Source organism: Thunnus maccoyii, chromosome 16 (assembly GCF_910596095.1).
Source record: "Thunnus maccoyii chromosome 16, fThuMac1.1, whole genome shotgun sequence".
In the NCBI taxonomy this organism is placed as follows: domain Eukaryota; kingdom Metazoa; phylum Chordata; class Actinopteri; order Scombriformes; family Scombridae; genus Thunnus; species Thunnus maccoyii.
The window spans coordinates 12,100,326-12,115,979 of NC_056548.1; the positions used below are offsets into that span (position 1 = coordinate 12,100,326).

Genomic DNA, 15,654 nt, shown 5'->3' on the forward strand with positions numbered 1-15,654 from the left:
GAGGGAAAGAGAGAGCGAGAATAAGACTGACAGTCCTGCATATCTGCGTCTTTTGTTGTGTATGAAAACAAGTTGTCGTCTTGCTGTGCTGCCCCCGCGGTGTCAGCCAGGAGTCACCAAGGAAACGGCAGGACCCGCCTCACCCGCCTGTAATGGTTTTATCAGCTGACGGCTTGAAAACGACAAAGCCGTGCGTTTCGTGACCGCGGTTATCACTGACAGCTAATTAAAAACATTATTAAGAATGTGCAAAGACAGTGAAAAAGTCCTGACCTGTAAGTATGTCATCTCTTAAATCATCTCCATCAACGGTGTGCTAGAGATGAGCCCGGATTTCGCTTCAGGCATCAGCTGACGATCACAGCGTTACTGGTCGAAGCCTAATAAAAAGTAGATATGAATCACTGAGTGCACATGGAACAGCAGGGCTTTTTTTTTTTTTCCTTCCAGCCTAAAAGCTCAGTGTCACATCTATGCATGACTGCAGGGTGTTCACGTAGCAGATTTGAAATGGTTTTCTCATTCAGCATGTGTTATTAGCATCTTGAATGATGAGAAAATCGACTCATGACTCAAAGTGAGCAACAGCTGGCTGCTGAAATAATCTACTTTGTGTTTTTTGTCCCAGGCGTAGAGGTGGTTTCTTTTTACGGAGGAGATGAAATTGGAAATTCTATTTATATGTTAAGTTTTTTTTTTTTTTTGCTTGTAGACTTTAATTTTGACTTCCCTCCTCCTTACACTTGCTCACTCCCCAGTAAGCCCTTTCCCCCCTGTCCTCTGCTCATCCTCCTCATCTCTCCTTTTTGTGCCCTTTCTCTCATTCCCTTTTTTCTCATCCTCTCATCTGTCCCCTCCCCCTCACAGACAGGCCTCCATAAACATAGCTGCCCTTTAATGTAAACACCACAGATACCTAGAGTAGGCGGGGAGGGATGGAGGGAGTAAAGAGGAGTAGAGGAGAGGAAGATGGAGCCAAGAAAGGAGGGACACTTGAGTTTACTTTAGTTTTCTCTATTATCCCAAGGAAAGCCCTTCAAACTGGGCGTTTCTGTGCTCACAATGCACCACTTCAAGTACATTCTTACTGTTTGCTGTTTGTTCTTTCTCTTAAATGCTTCTTAGAATATTGCACTATTAATCTGTGTCTTCTTAAAGCAGTATTTCTCGTTGTGGTATCTGGTGTACAAAGCAGAGGAAGCGGTCTTGGGTTGAGAGCTGCGGCAGTGATGGTGGCGAATGAAAAGAGCTTGGTTTGACAGAATTTATGGATTAATTTGGCTTGTTAAAGCGCACACATGCACAAACACGCCGAGCTAATGTAGTTAATGGATGGATAAGAACACCCTCTCCTCTACAGATCCCCAAACCCACACACACACACACACACACACATATTCAATCTTTGTATCATCTTTCACGTCCTGCAAAGGTCATAAAACATGGTTTTCCCATTCTGTTTCCCCTCCCCTTGTCTTTCAAGCCTTCCTCGTGCGTACACACACACACACACACACACCAACCACTCCATTGAGGGGCCGTGGGTCCACATTTAATGCACCCAATTACTTAGGCCCCCGCTCCTCTGGCTGCTGCATTACGTCAGGCTTGGCAGGCTGTATTTTTAGCTGGGAGATGCCATTGGCCCTCTCTCCCTCCCTCTCAATGGATTGAGTTACCACCTTGTTGCTGAAAAGAACCCAATGAACGCCTACCCAGGCCACCATCATCCAATCACAACACATCGAACCACCGCGTAACGACACAAGCAAGCAGACGGAAACACTATGTCCAGTTAGGTTTCGGTGGTGGGTGTAGACATATAGAGAAAGAGTGGAACAGGGGCCGTTGGGAACGCGTTGAGGGTAACTGAGACCAGCCAAGACGTGCATTCATGCCTTGCCACAGACTGCACGGTGGTCATGCATGCTGAGTATGAGGACGTTTCTATAGAACATCGTCTGTGGTGAAGACCCGAGTGCCAAATGTTAATGCTAGCTGTTCTGCATTGCTCCCAGACACCAGAAATTACAAGGTTGTAAGAGGAAAAACTGTCAGCAGAGTTATGAAAATACATTCAGGTCTATTTTCAATTTTCCCCTCCTTACTGCCTCTCATTATTTCAGCCTTTAATAGCTCCAGTACACTTAAGTGAACATTTTCTGTGATGGCAGCAATGAAGTTGTGCTCTGCACAGCTGAGGCACCAGAATGGAGCGATGACAGCTAGACCCCATGCTGCTAGAGTAACGCACACCGAAAGAAAGCTTGGAATGTTTTCACTCTAGTACCAAGTGTTTGCCTCCGGAGTAAACAAAACCCCAACAGCTTGACAAACAACCCCTCCCCAGTTCAATTCACACAGTCATAGGCCTTCACAATGACATCTGCAAATGAGATGCTGGTGGCCATTTCTTTTCTTTAACTTTCTTCCTCAACCTACCAGTATAATCTCTTCCTCGCTTTACTTGTAATCACGGCAGTCTTGTTTCCTGATTCTAAGCAGCCAATCTGTTGTTTCACATGCTCAGCGGCTAATCCTTTTCATTCAGCTTTTAGATGGAATCAGCAGGAGAGTGTCAACAACGCATATGGGTGCCCCTATGTGAAGTTAAGGTCAGGGAGAACTATAGCAGCACATGGAAACAGAAGGCCACTTGAGGTTTAGGTTACCATGGCACCAAGCTGTTTGATTGACAGATGGAGATCAACATAGGGTAACATTCAAGATCCTTCCCGTCTGTAACATTGTTACCGTATGATTCTTTCAGAGTGAACAGAAGCAATGAGCACCACTCAGTGTTGGATTATGATAAAATAAAAAAATTTAAAAAACAGAACCGCCATGTTGATGTGATCTCTGTGTGGTGTTGCCATGTGTCAGAAGTGAATGTAATTAATAATGGCCTAGAGGGGTTTCTAGTTTGTCCATCAGAAGCTGTGTATGTGGTATGTTACTAGTACTGTACAAAATAAAAATATGAGTAGGATAAAAATAAAATTTTAAACTTTAAGGCAAGATATTACTATTAATATGCAAATTAAATGTAGAAAGTCCATGGTGCATTGCGCATAATGTGCTATCAGCCTTGAGTATAAAGTAGATGTTTTTACTTCATGAGGGTCATAATGCAGCTCTTGACTCATCTCAGGGATGTTCAGCATTAATTTGCACCAAATGCAGTGATTTTTAGACCTTCAACTTACTTTAGTTTATTTTTAGCCACATTAGTGGTGTGACTCTAGGGATGGGTCAGTCGGTCAGTCCAGTCACTTCATCTAGCGCCATCATCAGGTCCATTTTTTTTTAATTTGTTCAGTACTTTGATTTATGACCAAATGTCTGCAAAACAAATGACATTCCCATCAGCCTCAGTTATACTTTGTGTTTAGAGCTAATTAGCACATGTTAGCAAGCTAACATGCTTAACTAAGACGGTGAACATGGTAAACATCACTCCTGCTAAACATCAGGCTGTTGGCAATGTTTTTGTGAGAATAAGAATTTAGCTCAAAGTACTGCTGTGGCTAAATACAGCCTCACAGAGCCACTGTAAAGTATAGAGGTAGTTAACACGCTTGACGTGATCAAATTTAAAGATCACATGTTTTAAGATGTATGAAAATACTGTTTTGAATAATAATTTGTGTCTGATATGGTTTGTCCACAAAAAAGTTAAGTTAACTAGTTAAAAATTCTCAGAATTACGTACTCATTTATTCTCATTAAAAATTCCAAAATCTATGAATATGCAAGTATAATTTATTTAAAAAGTTTAACTGCTGGACACATGTCTCCTTCTTCACTGCAAGTCCATTCTTAGTGTATGTGCACTGGAGGCTTCGAGTTTCCACATCACGCTTGTGTAAGTTACATACTGGACCAGGATTGGCTTCCAAACTAGTTTCTGATATCATAAATAATGCTCGTAGAGTCGTGCCTTAAACTTAAATTTTCTGTGAGCACAGAAAAACTGTCCTCCTTTGGCAGATAAATTTGAAAACAGCTTTCTAGTGTCAAACTCTGCACATACATCATTCTGCACAGTGAAGCTCTGACATCACAGTTGGGTCACAATAAGAAAAACACATTTTTGGCAAGAGAGGGACTTTAAGCCCAATTGAGATATCATTTCTTCATTTATCATTATCTAACATCTGGCCATGACAATAGATGATATTTTGGATATTTTTTAACACACTTGCTAACTCAGCAGTTTATAAGGTAAAACAGTTTAGATCGGATGCTTTGCTTAAAGGATGACTGGGCAAAGCGACCTCTGTGACTGGACAGTGACTCAGTGAGAAGAGATAGAGATCCAGAGTGAGACAGAGGCTCATAGGCTGGAGAGCCGATGAAGCGGTATGTGGGAGGAGGAAATGAGACACCGCTCTGGGAAGCGCCTTCCTGGACTAATGCCGGAGTAATGACATCACCACTCGGGGGGGACATCTGAAAATGTAATGGGCTAAAAACGAATAGGCCCATTCACTCCATCTATTATACTCAGCTAACAAGGAAATTATATGTTACACATGAACACACAGTAACTGAAACCAAAACAACCAATCAAACAAATTTGACCTACAGCTTAACACCCATACCTGTTTTGTGAATGTATGCCATCAAGGAGATAAATAGATGACATGGATGTAAAGCAACTCTCACTCTCTCTTGTGATAATGGGGACATTTTTCACTTTCACCTTTTAGGCTTTGAAGTAACCGGTGTCTCAAACACAACTTCAGCCCATCACAGCACTGCTTGTATAGAAACCAGAGCAAGGTGATCTGCTAAACAGCTGCTTTGAGTTCCCTCAAAAATCCCTTCAGGTTTCACCTTCCCCTTGAAGTCAGACAAACACATCATGAGACCACGGGTCCGTCCCCATTGTGTTGAGTCCCTGCGGAGCAAAAGCCTGGAAGCTATGTGGGGTTTTGGGTGGCTTGTCTCTGCTTTAGAGGGATCATAGGGTGTCTTTGCAACAAAGAGGGAGGTATGAACCCGATATCCCCACAGTGTCACACAAACAGCCATGTCTTTCACACACTCGGTGCTCTCCTCCTTCTCACTTTGACTTCACCGCCCCTCTGCAAACCTTTTCTGGACCCCCCCTTTCACCTCAAATGTGATCCTCTGCCCTGGAGGGACATATTTGGTTAGCTCAGGTCAGTACAGTGTGAAAGATACAGACTGAGCGCTCTACTTACACTTTCCCACCTTGCTGTCAATAAATAAAAGTGGCAAGTTATAGATATCCCCTTAGAGAAAAGCAATGTATGTAGTCAAAAAAGAAATACAACTGCTCAGTCCTTTCCACATCATTTACAATTAAACTCACCCACTCTGCTCTTTTTTTTTTCCCTTTCTTCAGATGTGAAGAAGGACTGGTCAGACCACGCTCTGTGGTGGGAGAAGAAGAAGACATGGCTGTTGAAAACCCACTGGACGCTGGACAAGTACGGCATCCAAGCAGACGCCAGGCTGCTCTTCACACCGCAGCACAAGCTCCTGCGCCTCCAGCTGCCCAACATGAAGCACATGAAGGTCAAGGTCAACTTCTCCGACCGCGTCTTTAAGGCGGTCTCCGACATCTGCAAGACTTTCAGTAAGTGGAAACGAAGGGGTTCATTTACTGGACAGCAGTATTTTTTTTTCAGTTGAGATGTGGGAAATGGTTATGAAGCAAATGCAAGATTGTGTGACTGATTGGTAAAAAGTTATGGGAATTAAACTCTGTGCCCACTCTGCTCAACCAAAAGCTTCTACTATAATATTATTTTTGGAGAGGTTCGGGAAATGTTCTACATCAAATTCAGCTAATCATGTCCTTCCCTCCACTTTGTTTTTACCCTTGGCAATTTGTTGTGTTTATCAAACATGCTCTGAGCTCTGCATGCCAGAGTCATGTCCCCGGACTGGTAGTCAGTCCACTGTTAGCTCTAGAGTCATGTCCTTGGATCCAAGGCTCCATCAGTCTCATAGTAATGTTTAGTAAACAGAGATTATCAATCTGTCTCAGTCTTAAAACACGGGCACACACCAAAGTACAAATTCATGTACACATAAATAACTCATACTTGCTCACTGGCTTGCTTACCAGCCACCTCTTTCAGGTCCAAATCTGACAATCCCCAATGGTGTAAGTAGTGCCCAAGGGTCACACACACACACACACACACACACACACACACACACACTGTCGATATCTTCCATCACTGACACCACACTGTCCTGATGGGTCAGAGGTCACGCTGGACCCCAGTGACCTCTAACCTGCTAACGCCCACTTTTCCTAGGCTCAGACTTCGCCCCTTGCTCCTGTCTCTAGTCACTGTCTCCAGTAGGGTTTGCAGGGTTGCTGAACCCCCACCCATTTAAAACCTCCCATCAGGCAGGGTCATAACACACCTGTTGTGTCACTGGGCTGTGTTGAGCAGGCAGGATCAGGGGTTCTAGTGGCAGCTTTCCTGTTTTTATTGGCCTCTACAGGTAGTCTTGTTTTTAATTCGACAGGAGTGGAGCTTTTTTTTTTTTTTTTTTAAATGGTCAAAGGGTCTGTAGAGCAGTTCTGTGAAATGAAACAAACAAATGTCATATTTTATTGAGTGTAAATATACAAAGAGGTTGTTTTTGAAAGCAGTGGTATGTCAATAGGGGGGAAACAGGACTGTAGCCTTTCTCTGGGCCCGGCCTGGTTAGGAATGTGTCTGCTGCTTCTGTAATAAATCTATTTTCGCCTGCAGAAATTCAGGACAAATTGCTTTTGGCTGACTTGGCGCATGCCAGGATGTTGCAAGATGTTGTACGGTGGCTGTAGAGGGCCCTTCACAGTGACAGGCTTCTACTGTTGAATTTACATCAACGTGCATTATTGCTCGCAAAAAGCAGAACTTAACGACGAACGAATGATGGGAATGTTCTTAACTGTAACTTAGGGTATGACAGCTGACTTACAGCTGGTCTGGCCTGGAAGCATTTAAATTTTTTGTTATCTGGGCAGCTCTGAGTTTTACAATTTCCTGTGCATATTTTCTGCTGACTGCCTGTGAGCTGCACAGCACAGAGAATCAGAGGGGACAGGAAGGGACAAGGCCTGTCCAACTGGCCTTCGCTCCAGACAGCAGAAAGGGAGGGGCAGACATACTGGACGATACAGAGAGAGAAAGAGTGTGGGGATTTTTTCTTTCACTTATGAGCGACCTATCATTGGCTCCAGTTTTCTTTTCTCATAATAATCTATTTGAAGGGTTTTTTTTTTGGTCTGGTGTGTCCACTTAGTTGGTCACACAGAAGCCATTTCCTGTTTCAAACCAAGTTCATTTCTGCAGTGTAGTATTTTACTGTTTTTATCTCCGCCCACTCCGTATTTTATTTTTTGCATCACACTCAACAGTTTTATAATGATAGTATGCTGTCATGATTCTATTATTCTGTTATATAAACAAACCATGTCTTAACCTCAAACTTTTTTATTTCGTCTGCTTTTGAGTCTTTTTAGCACGACTCAAACTCTCGACGGTGAGAGTCCCATTCAGGGGCAAAGCATAGAAAATCAACATAACACTCCAAGTTAAACGTATAAAACCAATTATCACCGCTGTGCTTCTCCCATGTCCATGGCAGCTGTGTACAGTCCCCACGTCCTGACACAGACACAGTCCATCTGGGCAGGCTGGGAACAAAGAAGACTCAGCAAAAGATCAGCGTACTGTAATACATGAAATCACTCAGTTCCACTCCTGTTTTGACCTCTGATTACATTTGGCAGCTCTTACATCCTGTGCTGCACTGTACTTGATAGTGAAGGGAAGGCAGCAGGAATTTTCCACTTTTAGTGATAGATAACATTTTTCAACAATTCTGAAAAATTGTCTGAACCCAAGGGCAGAACAAGTCAAAAGTTTGGACATATCTTCTCAAGTGTTTTTCTTTATTTTTAAAATAACACACATGGAATTATGTAATAAAGAAAAAAATGTTAAACAGAAATATTTTTCATATTTTAGATTCCTCAAAGTACCTTTGCTTTACGACAGCTTTGCACACTCTTGGCGTTCTCTCAACTAGCTTCATGAGGTAGTAACTCTGAATGCATTTCTAACAGTATTGAATGAGTTCCCACATATGCTGAGCACGTGTTGGCTGCTTTTCACTCTGCGGTCCAACTCATCCCAAACCATCTCAGTCGGGTTTAGGTCGGGTGATTGTGGAGGCCAGGTCGTCTGACGCAGCACTCCATGACTCTCCTTCATGGTCAAATAGCCCTTACATAGCCCGGAGGTGTGTTTTGGTCCCACTAGGCACAAATCAGGATGGGATGGCGTGTCACTGCAGAATGTTTGGGGTAGCCATGATGGTTAAATGTGCCTTGAATTCTGAATAAATCGCCAACACAACAGTGTCAACTGCGAAGGGAAGCACACATGCAGATACCATCTATTCACATTCTCTGCAACTCACAAAAACACGGTGGTTGGAACCAAAAATCTCAAATTTGGACTCATCAAACCTAAGTACAGATTTCCATTGGTCTAATGTCCATCCCTTGTGTTTCTTGGCCCAAGTAATTCTCTTCTTCTTATTGGTCTCTTTCAGTAGTGGTTTCATTGCAGCAATTTGACCACGAAGGCCTGATTCACGCAGTAGTCTCCCCCATACAGTTGAGATGTGTCTGCTGCTTGAAACATTGATGTGGGCTCTAATCTGAGACGGTGTTAATTGGCAATTTCTGAGGCTCTACAATGTAGTAAAACATAAAGAAAAACCCTTGAATGAGTAGATGTATCCAAACTTTTGACTGGTGCTGTATGTGTGTGAACGTTTTGAAGTCCTAAGAATGCTACAGCTTTGGTGTTTGACACTGTGGAAACGCTGCATGAAAATACAAAAGGTGAGGTCTGTTGTTTTAATGGAAAAAAAATGAGTGGCACTATTTTGAAACGGGCTTTTGTAAAGGTTCATTTGTCTGGTGAAGTCATAGCCAGACATGAGCTTGTCCTGTCTAGACAACCTGGACTCTTCCAACACATTAAACACACTCATACTCCTCCTCCCTCTGAAAAAGGAGGTTGTTTAACTCTTCCTGTGAGCTCGCACACAAAATGTGGTCGTCACAACTGACTAACACATGACTGTGGACCTGGGAGCCTGAGGTGCAACAAAATGAGGCTGCTTCTCTCAGCAAAGCACCACTTCAGGGTAACAAGAGTCAGGCTGCTCCACTTAAGCAGTGTGTGTTTTTAAGTGAGCTCTCCTTTGCCACCGCGTGTGGCAAAACTAAGACATAGTAGCATTCTCTAGAAAATAAAAGAGGCAGCAACAATATCTTAATCTGTAGCGTTTGTCAGCGCTTCTCTGAAATGTTACAGTGAATCGAATTCATGATTGAAGGAATGGATGACCAGACAGTGAAAGGCAAGTTTCTGAGAGGATATACGTGGCTACTGAAGGCTGCAAAAAGGACTTGGATGATCGTCCTCCAGAAAGCTTTTTAGATTCACGTGGGACCGTTGCTTCATCGTTTTGGTCCAGCAGATTTATGGCCCATCATCCTGAGGCCTGTTTGAGTGTGCTGGCCACTGTTGTCATAACATGGGAGGAGTGTGGTTTGGCCTTAGCTCCAACTCCTAAATTAAACAGCATTATTATCCTTTTTTGAATGGTCTTTTAGCACCTTTAAGCCTCCTCCTAGATGGATAAATAGAACCTCTGGCACTCTAATCAACCCATTAATTTCAATGAATGCCATTTTTCCTTAAAGTTAGAGCAGAAAATAATAAATAATAAATTTTGTGACTCAAGTGACGTGTTGAGTCATAGCATCAATTCTAAATTCCAAAATATGTACTTGTTATTGGGTAAATTCTTAAAGGATAAAATGTCCACACCATGTGCATTCTTACTGTCTGACAGAAACTGAATGTCAGTCATTTTTTAGTCCTCCTTTTATTTAGTCTTCCCTGGGACAAGTTCTTAATTTATTGCTCCGGAGTATTGATCAGTCTGTCCTGCAGTCCAATAAGTACCTCTTGTTCCACTTGAAATATGCAACAGGAAAAAGAAGATGAAATCATCACTCCTCTTTAATTTTTTTTTTGTCCATGTAGGGTCTTTATCTGTTTGTACGGTAAACTTAAGGACTGTAAAATTAGAATGTGACGGTGTTTGTGATTCTTCTGCGGCTGGCCTTACTCACTGCAGTGAATCATGTGTTCCAAGGAGTAGATCTTGCAAGCGCAGCTGGCTCTATGTCAACCCCTCTTTCTCTCTCTCTCTCTCTCTCTCTGGCTCCAGGCCTGGTTACTGCCACAAGTCTGCAAGATGGAAGATTGGGTTTTATTGTCTAGGTGTCATTTCTGCTAATGGAAATGAACCACGCTTTTGTGCGTACTGTACCCATCACTCACCCCTTCCTCCTCCTCTTAGGAGCAGTTTTTTTTCCCCCCCAGCGGATCATGATTCTTAAATTATTATAAACATACAATTCAACAGTCGACTGAGTATGTCAGCAGAAACTGACTTGCGGAGGGCTTTTTATTTTTTCCCCTTAGCCCGTTTGGCTTAATTTATCTCTATATTATATCGTTCTTGGTGGTATTTATACTTTAGAAGATATAAAATTTCCATACTATGCCTTTATGTCCTTCATGGGACTGATGAAAAAACATATCTGTATTTACCCCATCCACTCATCTCCCACTTCTAGGTTCTCAGGCACCATGATTCAGTAGAGGGGGTCTAAAATATTGCTTTTACTGGAACGTATATATTTTAATTTTCTCCCCAGATAATGCATACTGAACCTTGAGTAATGCTTTTCTAAAGATTTTATAGCCAAAATGCATTTGATCTATAGACCCCCCCAGATAATGATAATCATTTATGTTATAAAGCAACTGTGTCAGATTGGTCCTGCTCAATAGATTAATAGTATTTGTCCTATGGATAAATTCCCAATATTGACAATTACGTTAAGAATTACCATTGAAAGTGACATCGTAGTAAAAGGCCTCATGCTTCTGCAATGCCTCACCAAGAGATACAGTCCTGCCCACGTACACAAAGTCCGACACACACTTTTCTGTGTGTATTGGCCTCCTCACACAGCTCAGTGGGGCTAAAGCTCGGCAGCACGCCTGCAACTCACATGGCTGTATAAGGGCACAGGGATTGTGCCTCACTGCTACAGCGGAGCGAGAATTAAGGAGGAGGGAGGCAGAGAAAGAGAGGGTGAGCTCCCATCTGGTAGTTCTTAAAACTCCTGGAATGCTTTTGCTTTAGTTACACAAACCAAACAAGCTTTCTCACCAAGCCAAGACGTTCTCTCTTTCTCTCTCTCTCTCTCTCTGTCTCTCCCCCCCCTCTGCTCACGCTTTCCTCAACACCCTCAGCAACCTTCTCAATCAGTCTGCAGCACCTTTCCAATCCTGCTTCTTAAAAAAAAAAGATCTTTCAGTAGATATGAGAATATAACATTTTTTTACCACAGTTCTGCACAAGACAGAGTGAAAATAATTAAATAAAGCTCTTAAATATCAGCGTGCACCTTTTAATTTATATGGAATCCTTGAGAAAACCAATTCCAGCTGAGGATCCAGATGTGTCTTTAGACAAACTCCATCTATTTTAGTCCTGACACATTCTGGCCGCCTCCCCCCCCCCCCCCCATCAGAACCATCCCAAGCCCATCTTAAAACATCACTGCTGCTGCTGAGTGATGGTTCCCTGGCCTCCAGGCCTGAGGGAGGGAGGGGGAAGAGGGGAGAGAAGCTGGAGAGAGAGGCTGCTCTGTTTTAGTCATTATATCCAGTGTGGTGTCTTACTGTCTGATTGGGATCTTGCACTCAGCTCGTCCATGTACTCACACACATACACAGAGTTAGGATATGGTTGTTTACTTCATTTATTGTGTTTCAGCTTCTTCAAAGATTCACTTTTCGTGTTTTTGTGAAAGCTATACTGGTGCTGGAATACCGGTCATATGTGTGTGAGGAATAGTCGGAGGGTAAGAGGGAGATGGAGATTGTGTCTGCGCCGTCTCAGTTGGGGATTACAGTTAAAGCAAGATTTGTTGGGGCCCTGAGAAAAAGGATTTGCAATTTTCCACCGCTCGTGTGCGCAGCTGTCTACAATTCTTACCCATCTCTTCTGTGCCTTTTGCCTTTTTCTTTGTCCTTCTCCCCTTTCTGCCTTTAAGTTGCCTTAGCATCCCTCTATTCACCTACATTACAGGTTCAACACATTGTCTGTGCGTTTTGCGAGAAGTTATGTGGTTTATATGAAGCTTGTAGTTGAAACAGTGCAAATTCTGTTGTGTTTTTAGTGACTGTTGCATCAAATTCTTCCCACCTTGTCGTCCAGATTGGCTTCACTGTGTTGCCAGCCAAAGTAATGCTAACATGACATCAAATGAACTTTCTTTCTCTCTCTCTCACTCCAGATATCCGCCACCCAGAGGAGTTATCTCTGCTGCGTAAGCCGCGCGATCCCAAGAAGAAGAAGAAAAAGCTGGAGGAGGCAGAGGAGGACGATCTGGAGCTGGAGGGTCCGCTGTTAACCCCTGGATCAGGTGAGCTGATGGATAGCAACTCCTATATGGAGACCTAATACCAATACCAAAAGTATTAATGAACATTCATGGCTCCAAAGCACTAGTTACGGTGTTTACCTGAAGAATTAAAGCTGAATTAAAACATTCACAGCTAATTAAGTGAGTCATTTTTCTTGAAATTAAAAGTGCAAATCATGAGTTTAAAGAGAGTGGGTTTATACAAACTTAAGTCTGTAATTCAGTTTTTAGGTTTAGACCTCATTTGAACTAATTATGGAGTAGTGGCTTTTATTTTTGTATTTCATTGTGAAAAGTAATAATCTCACTTCCCTCAAGCAGCAGGTTGAATAACAGGTTCCACTGGCTCTCATGGAGCGTCTTCCATTCTCTTTATGTGTCTGATTGTGCTTGTGGTTGTGAAAACCAATAAGACAACTCCAGATTGCTGCACCCTGCTTCTAGTGACCAAATATGAATATGTGAGTTTGAGGCCTGCATGGGATCTACAGCCCTGGCTCCCAATTCCTTGGCAGGGAGGATGAAGAATGGTTGAGATTCCACACATAGTTGGTCACGCTGCCATTTTAAACCCAAACCAGGCTACACGACTGCAGTTATACTAGCCCTCCTCCCTCCCTCCTTCCGCCAGTGATGGGAGAGTTAGAGCCATGTGAGCAAGGAGGAGCAGAACAAAACAGGCTGCGCTGCTGTCACAGAGTTAGCTTTAACCAAAACTGCTAACACTATGAGACAGGGTGAATGGGACGCATTGTGCGATTTGAGTCTCTCCTTCCGTGGCCTCTGGTCTGTCCGCTGCCTCTTAAGACTTTGCTTAATGTGCATATATACACTCTCATGTGAGCGGAGAGAGTGCTGAACTATCATCACGAACTTGGTGAGCCACCATGATTCTTGCAGTCAAGAAAAAGAGATTTTGCTGACATGCAGATTTGCTCACTGTGAAGCTAGCAGCAGATTATATATTTGTGTGTTTTTATGTTTGTATATAATAAAGTGAAAACACAAAAAGGCAGCAGCATTTCACTTCTTGTTCATATTTATGAGCACAGCACATGATCACACCCAAAATTGCATCACATTTCTCCAAGGTCGCGCTACGTTGACGCCTCTGGTATAGATACATTTTGTTCCGAGTGGGTGACTGTAGTCACACTATTAGGTGGCGCAAAAAACAGGATTTCAACAGGAATGTGCAGAATCTGTTTACTCCTATCACCACACTCCCTGTGTGTCTCATGTGTGTGTGTGTATTTCCTGACATCCTCACTATCAGATCACATGCTACAGTCAGAGAGTCTATTTCATGGCCAAGTTGTAAGGCATTATTCTGTCCCTTGTGGGGAAGGGCTGGCCCCTCAGCCCAGGTCTCCTGATAGGAATCACAAGGCTTTGCAGAGAGGCAGCGATGCAATCAGAACCTCAACCAACTGCTCCTGTACACTCCACACCAGAGAGGAAGAGCGGGAGGAAGGCTCACTGTAGCTCACCATGGTCTGACTTTGTTGCAGGAAGAAAGTTCTTTTATAATTATATGTACAGAATATATTACATAATTACATACATATTTTCTTCCAATTTCTCTCCCAACTAATTAGCTTCAAAGCGCCCTTTTCCTTACCATTTTTGTAAGCAGTATTTGCAATAAACAATGTAGGTTAAATGTTGAATAAAGAAATAAATGTCTTATATATTGGCTCAAATACATACAATATATGTACAGTGAGGACTGTCCTGACTGCAGAAGAAAATAACAGTAGGCGGATGTTGAACTCTAAGGTAATAAGGAGTACATGACCAATTATTTCCACTTAGAGACTGGCAATCCTTTTCCAAAACCTCACCCTCCATCTTTAAATGTACCATTTAGGAAACTCAGTGTCCCCTATCTGTCTGCACACTCATGTCAAGGGCCCCACGGAATTGGTCATTTTGCTAGAAAAGCCATGTTACTAAGCCTCAGCTGTTGACTCAGATGCAAGCCACGATCTCGGCCAGTCCGTTGAGTCAGACTGGGCCTGCCACATCTTGACTTGACTGTTGTATCTAATTATCTTTCCTGTCGGCGTGGAGAATGACATACCTTGGACAGCCAGTACTTTTATATTTATGCAGGGCTGGGTCACGTTGACCAACGCCTTTGCCTGGGTTTTTAATCAGTCATGCTGCGTTGAACGGCTACGAATGGGTGGATGGAAACGACAGAGCCTTGCTAGTCATGCCAGGGTGATCTCCCTCTGCAAGGAGGGTGAATTGAGTCATCCGGTCTGAGGCTAGTAGCTGGCAGTGCCCGTGGAAATGCCACGGATCTCCTCATTCTTGTATTCTCCTACTTTTTTTTTTCTTTCTCTCTTCTGTTTCCTCTAGTCCTTGTAGAGTTTTCAGTGTCTTAAATCTGTCCACTTGATGTTTGTTCCCATTCCTCTGCTTTCCTCCACTCTTTTCCTGCCTTTCTTCCCCTTACTCTTTCTTTTTTCATCCTAGCCTCTGAGATAATATACATCGGACCTGTCAAAGGTAAGCTTTCCTCTTCTGTCCTCTACTCTTCAGCACTGCTTCCTCCCCCCTGCCCCCCCCCCCCCCTTCCTCCCTACCCTCCCCTCCCTTCCACCCCCCACAGAGTGTTGAGGTCACATGACATCTGTAACCTTTGGGACAAGCAGCTGAGTCACCTGACTGCTCTTCCAAGGGGAAGTCAGCTGATTCGGGTGGTCACATGATAAAGGCTTTGCCCTCCATTAGAATGTAGCTCAAAGCTCACTCTTTCTTACAGCTACCCAAGGCCTGCTCACTGTGCCTGCTGACTGTTGTGCAGGATAGCTTATCACTTCTTAGCCCTTGAAAGTTTTGCTTGAGAAAACTGCAGGCGGTTATAGAGACGGTCAGATTTTGTTTTTGCTATATTGTTGTAGTAGCTCAGACATCAGATCATCCTTGCTACATGCCTCAACCAATAGCCCACACAGAAGGTGTGTGAAAAAATCCACGAGAGACACCTTCATTTATTGACAACCCTCTCATGGTTTACATCTAGTCTCAACAGCCCATGGTGGTCCAGCTCCCTCCATCTAAGCTCTCTATGA

The 15,654-nt window shown here is 43.2% G+C and overlaps 1 protein-coding gene across 4 annotated transcripts in view; it reads left to right on the forward strand.

Moving 5' to 3' along the window:
• fermt2 (FERM domain containing kindlin 2) overlaps window positions 1–15,654 on the forward strand; it is a 42,491-nt gene that overhangs the window by 10,078 nt on the left and 16,759 nt on the right. For 2 of the 4 annotated variants that reach the window (XM_042388175.1, XM_042388176.1), the window contains exons 3-5: window positions 5,375–5,608; window positions 12,443–12,571; window positions 15,056–15,088. In XM_042388175.1, the coding sequence (XP_042244109.1) occupies window positions 5,375–5,608; window positions 12,443–12,571; window positions 15,056–15,088 (396 nt within the window). The remainder of the gene's footprint in view (window positions 1–5,374; window positions 5,609–12,442; window positions 12,572–15,055; window positions 15,089–15,654) is intronic. The other 2 variants (XM_042388178.1, XM_042388179.1) reach the window with 1 other exon arrangement.